The following is a 6430-nucleotide window of genomic DNA, read 5'->3' on the forward strand; positions in this document are numbered from 1 at the left end:
AGAGGAAGCCACAGAAACAAAAGAAATGCACTAGGGTTTCATAATTAATTTTGCATTTTAGGGCACATTTTGAAGGCTCTAATCACTAAATTATAAGCTCCTAGCTAAAATATAATTGGAGTCTCCAAAATATTTAATTGCATAGCAAGAAGTTATGTGATTGCAATTAAAAATTAAATAACCTCATAAATACTAGTTTAAATGAAAGAAAATATAACAACTCATTTTACCTAAAAATAAGATAATATTATTCAAGCAAGCATCAAAATAAGCTAATCTATACACTTTTTGGAGCCACAATTCAAGCAACTTTTGATCTGTACAACTCAATCAAGCGTTAAAATAAGTACGCATTTCATCACTATATAAATTAGAGTCATAATTTAACTATAAAACTGCATGAAATTTTCTATTTCCTTATCCCTCTTTCTTTTTAGACATTTTATCAAATATCTCACATGAATAATGTTCAAACAATAAATCTAAATTCTATTTCTTCTAAATCTCATCCCAACATTTAATTTGAACTCACAATGGCATAGAGAATGTACAAAGAAAAAAAAACAAACAAACAAACAAGAGACAAAGAAAGAGCTTACAATTGATTTGAAGCTGGAGTGCCTAAACTACTATCTATTTAAGTTGAATATGTTAAGATTGAAATTGAAGACACTTTTGCCGAATGCAACACAATTTGGTTTTAGGTTTTAGGGTTTTAAGTTTTTGTCAAGTAAAATGGTTTGGCTAGGGAAGTTGAGGTTCTAAGCTTGTAGAAAGGAACAAGATGTTGCATGCAAGAGGAAAGGGAGAATATAATTCTGTTTGAAAATTGAAAGGGGCTAGGGATTTTAGTTTTAAAGAGTTATATAGGACGGTTTTATAAGCTAATCATCCTATTAGTGAAGCGCATCAAGGGCGGTTCACAAAAACAACTATCATCTGTGTTTTTTATTTTAAAAAAAGTAATTTTTTTAAATTCCAAAACATACATAGGACAGTTGTACAGTAAACCGTCTTATATTATTTACATATAGGACAGATCCTATTGCAATTGTCCTGTATATGTTCTGATGTTCCTCACACGCCTTTCTCTGCCTTTTTACATAAGACAGTTGTTAATATAACCATCCTATATAAGATGTTCTATGTTAATAATTTAAAAAAATTAATCTTTTAATTTTTTAATTTTTAACTTACATATAACTTAGTCTTTCAATTATAATTCACAATGATTTAGTCTCTCAACTATAACTCATTATCATCCAATCCTTTAACTTTTAATTCACTTATAACTAAATCCTTATTTTTTAATTTTTTAAAAAATTATCCTTATCAACTAATATGGATAAAAAATACTCATATATTGCTTTAAAGTATAATCCTCTTACTCTTTGATGTGAGATTTAAACTAATATAAAAAAAAATTAACAAAAGTTGAGAAATTAAATTATAAGTGAGTCAAAAGTTAAAAAATTAAGTTATAATTAAAGGATTGAATTATAATGAGTTATAGTCGAGGAATTAAATCACAAATGAGTTAAAAGTTAAAGAATTAAAGAATTAATTTTTTTTAATAATTTTGTATTAGTGCTGTATCAAGTAAGATACTTACATCAAAACTAATTATTTTGTCATATACATGTTTCCGGCTAAACATTCTAAAAAGTATAACATTTTACATGGTGAGCTGCTTACCATCTAGAAAGATAGCAAGAAGATAGACGTCAAAAAGGAGTCTTGGACGGGAAGCCATAAAAGAACAAGGATCGTAAATGCCGTGGACCTGAGCTCATTCTAGGTTGTATAAACCGACAAATCAGACAGGGTTAGCTATCCAACTTATCATCTCAGTCATAAATCTGAATGCCAACATAGATAAATTAAAAATAACTAAAAATACTCATATAATCTGAAAAATAATAAAGAGCTCTTAAAAAAAATTAATTAATTTAAATTAAATTTTAAGTGTTAAATTTTAAAAATTTATAATTTCATCTCTTAATTGTACAATTGTGTTGTAATGAATTTATAACTTATTTTTTAAATTTTAACACGATTGAAGGACAAAATTGTTTTCTCATTAAAATTTAAAATATAAGTTATAAATTCATTATAATACAGTTAAAAAAGTTAATAAATTAAATTGTAAATTTATAATCTTTAACACTTAAGATCCAATTTAAACTAATTAATTTTTTGAAATCTCTTTGTCATTCTTCTCGTATAATTTTGTCCTATCCATTCTCATCCATCTCTACATATCTTACTTTACACGCTTCAATTTATTAGGGACCGTCCCAATTTCCAGATATGCATTTTCACAATTCAACACAAGGGACATTACTTATAATGAATAAATATCTTCACTATTAATTACTCTCCCCTTGCAAATTGCCTATTGTCGTATTGCATATTACATAATAATGGTATATCTGATGTTTTTCTTTTTTTTAATGCAGGCATATTTGATCCTTTATTTGGGAAGATAACATTCATCGAACTTCCGAGGACTGGAATTCGATAACACTGATAATTAAAAATTTCCAATCAAATCAAGATATATGAAATGTTTTATATTATTTATTTTATAAAATATTTTTATAATTAATATTATTAATACTTTAAAATTTCTGCTCTTATTTAATTGAATAAAAATATATTAAGTATATAAATCAATTATTAAATCCTCCCCTGACATTTTTTCTACACAATAAGAAAGCATGTATAATTATATTTTTGTTGAAGGGGAAATATCTTGATAGTAATTTTTTTATACAACTATATGCTATATATCCGTATATACTACCAAATGAGATTCAATAATAGTGTTACTTAATTAGCTACAATTTAGGATGTTCTTCCAAGATGATTTTTCACATTCCTAAAGTTCAATTCAATATTCTTCATTTGTTTAAGAAAACCCAAGAACGAACTGACCATTTCTGGTATTAAAAAAAGGAGAAAAATAAAATATTTGGTTCTTATATTTTTGACTCAATTATAACTTAATCCTTAAATATTAACGTGTTGTAACTCGATCCTTATAATTTTAACTTGGTTGTAATTTAATTCCTAAACTTTAACTCATTACAACTTAATCCCTATAGTTTTAACTATTTAAAATATTGATCATTATATGTTCAAAATAAAATTTAAAAATTAAAATTATGTTGACATTTAGGAACAAATTTTAAATTACCAAAATTTTAATTTGATAAAGATTATAAAGATTTAATCTTTCTAATTTATTTTTTAATATATAGATATTAATATTTTACACGGTGAAAACTATAAGAATTAAATTACATTTAGTTAAAGTTTAACGATTGAGTTATAATTAAATTAAAACTTTAAAAATGTGTTATAATAAGTTAAAATTTAAAAATTAAGTTACAATTGAATTAAAATTATAAAAATTGAATGATTAATTTTCTCAAAAAGAAAAAAGATAATAGTATTAATGCTTCCAAGAATAATTTGAACTCTTAGAATTATATTTTTCAACATGTAAGCATCTTGAATTTGTAAAAGCTTATATTACTTAATTTAAAAAGTGAATCTCAATGTACCGTAGCAACATAAATTTGATAACGTTGGCTTCTTTAATGAACCTTTTTCTCCTTTATTTCTTTTTCATTGTGATCATTTACTGTATGTTATTTTAAAAGACAAAAAATAGGACAGGAACATTTTTTGTAGTTCTCACTAACGAGTAAATTTAGAAAAACAAAAGAAGAAATTGAGGGCTAGCTTTGAAGAATACATGAATGATTAGATTTTCCAGCCTGGCAGGCCCAAAAGGTATATTCATAGAGATATTTGAAGTCCAGACAAATCTCCATCAGAGTTGATGTGAAGTGTGCGCTGTTATTTTTATTTAAAGAACTTTATTCTCACCAAAAGATGATATGTTACTGAGGCCCAAAAATTCAGGGAAAAAAAATCCGAAATCTGATATTACATATCTGATGACGAAAAAACTGAGAGCAGAGAGTGATATGATAAGATCAAGCGAAGTACTAGGAAACAATTGCCCAGTGATTTTGATGACGAGGATTACAAGGCTTAGACTTTAGTCTCTGCATTTGAAGGTCTTTGAGAATGAGACGAGTCTCCAGGCGGCGAGACTCATTCCAACAAGACGATACCATCTTCTTCCTTGAGCTGTCTAACTCTTTCATTTCGTCCATCACGATCTGCCTGTTCCTGCACTCTACACTGCAGAATCCTTCATCTCCTCTGCACAATTTACATCAAAATTAAAACTTTCCCAGAAACCAAAGGAAACCCAGATTTTCATGCGCAAATTTAAAACTACCCATGGAAGGGAAGAAAATCAAAATTCAAAACTTTACATATAACTTCCCAGCCAAAAAGGAGATAAGAGATGGCACACATTCTTAAAAGGGTTTAAATGGTGTTTCTCTTTCACATTTTGACAATTAAATATCTCAGATGCATAAAAATGTAGAGTTTTATCAGAAACCAAAGTATCCCCAGAATTTTAGAAGTAAAATTTAGAGAGCCCATGATGATTGTGAGATTGAGGGTACTAATGGGGTCACTGTTTAATACCTGTACATGTAGATATCTTTGTCTGGACTGAGCTTCTTATTGCAGAGGTTACAAGTTTTAAGGTAGCAAAAGTCCTGATCTAAATTAGGCCTGGTCTGGTCTCCCTTTCTAACGGCAGATTTCAGAAGGACATTGGATTTGCTGTTATTAGGGATGGAAATCTGAGGAAGAAGCCTCAGACCAACATTCATGGAGCTCTCTGCACAACTGGACTTACTGAACTCTGGAAGCACCATGACCAAACCAGGAAGAGAAAGATGATGGAGGTATGATTCAGATTTCAGGGGGGAGGGAGGGGAGAGAGAGAGAAGACTGATGAGGTCTGAGAATGGAAGAAGTGGTGGGCTTTTAAAGGGAGAAGAGGATGCTTTTATCCAGAGAAAATATCTTAAATGAAGAGAGACTCAGATGCAAAGTAAAATAGTATCCTCTGAAAGTAGGTGGGTCAGATTTGATATTGATAGCTCTATTAATTTTTATGAAGTAGCTGCTTGTGATGGAGTTTTTTGCGACAACAAAGGAAATTGAATTATAAAATTTTTTAAATATCTTGACTATTAATCTAATACAACGGCTGAATTATCAGGCATTTTAGAAGATCTTTAATTTGTTAGGAATGCTAAACTTATTAAGATCAACTTACACATTCATGCTATGGAAGTCCTCTCTCTTATCCATCACAACTTCTCTGATAATTATCTTTTAACGTCAAACATCAAGAAAATCAAAAATTTGTTATGAAAGACTGATCAGTCACCTTTAATCATGACTCTAAAAAAGTAAACAAATGTGTTGATCTACTTACATGTCAAATCTCTCATAAAAATTGTGATCTCATTATTTATAATGAACTACTTATAGTTTGTAGGTCTATTGTGAATTTTGATTTGACCTGGCTTCATAATCATCTTTCGGCCGTCTCCTTACATTAAAAAAAAAAAGGGAGAAGAGGATAAAAACAACGCACGTGGACTTCATCTTGTGCTGCATGTATATTTAACTCCGATGCATTTGATTTATGATTACAACACGTGCCACAATTACTTAGTTTTATAAATATTATATTTACCGCCTGAGACACTGACGGGGCTGTAATGTGTACAGCATGTGCATGCTTTTGTCATGGTCGAAAACAAAATAATATATAGTAATAGAGTAAACGAAGAGCAGACTGAAAACACCTACGTTAAGTGACGCATCTTTCAAATTTCAACTGGTGTGGTCCACTGGGGAGCGTCAAAAGCACAGCATCTCCTTTGTCGGTTTCTGATATGCACACGTGTTAATCATGCCATAAAAGCGATGACAGATGACCTGTTTGTGAATCAGTTTTTTTTTTTCCGTACGGATTCCACTCCGTGTCTCCGCCTGCATATAATGGGCTTTCAAGCCTCTATAAACATTGTCCAAAAACAAAAAACCTGTAAACAGTAAAAAAAGATTACTCAAATGCTGTGCCATAGAAATATTTACATAAATACCATGCCAGAAATCATTCAGACGGAGAATGAGTTTACATTTGTAAATAACTTGTTCACACCAAGAATAACTTTACAATCAAAAATTTTTTTTAATGAAAAGTGAAATTATTTAATTAGTGAATACGTTCAATTTTTTTAACTGACAAGACATAATATTTTCTATTCTACTTTCTCTCAACCTACTCTATGAGAGTTGAATTGCTTCGTTCAAAATTTTTTTGAAATAGACTGAGCAAGCAACATTGTGGTTACTTGTCTATACAACCACCAATTAAAAATGAAAATGTAGGAAAATAAAAATTTCAAGATTTTGGTTAATTTCATTACATGGCAACATCAATAATATTATCACATATTTTCACCTCTTCTAATCA

General features: G+C 29.2%; 1 protein-coding gene across 1 annotated transcript; it reads right to left on the reverse strand.

The window, feature by feature from the left end:
- Positions 1-3851: 3851 nt before the first annotated feature.
- Positions 3852-4853, reverse strand: LOC129299859 (FCS-Like Zinc finger 17-like). Its single transcript, XM_054938336.1, has 2 exons — positions 4576-4853; positions 3852-4239 (listed from the first exon to the last, which is right to left on the reverse strand). Exons 1-2 carry the CDS (start codon positions 4809-4811, stop codon positions 4020-4022), a joined length of 456 nt encoding a protein of 151 aa, XP_054794311.1. The 5' UTR covers positions 4812-4853; the 3' UTR covers positions 3852-4019.
- Between the last annotated feature and the right edge of the window lie 1577 nt (positions 4854-6430).

This window comes from Prosopis cineraria, unplaced genomic scaffold (genome assembly GCF_029017545.1).
Source record: "Prosopis cineraria cultivar Desert tree isolate PC_DT_omini unplaced genomic scaffold, ASM2901754v1 PC1331, whole genome shotgun sequence".
Taxonomy (NCBI): domain Eukaryota; kingdom Viridiplantae; phylum Streptophyta; class Magnoliopsida; order Fabales; family Fabaceae; genus Prosopis; species Prosopis cineraria.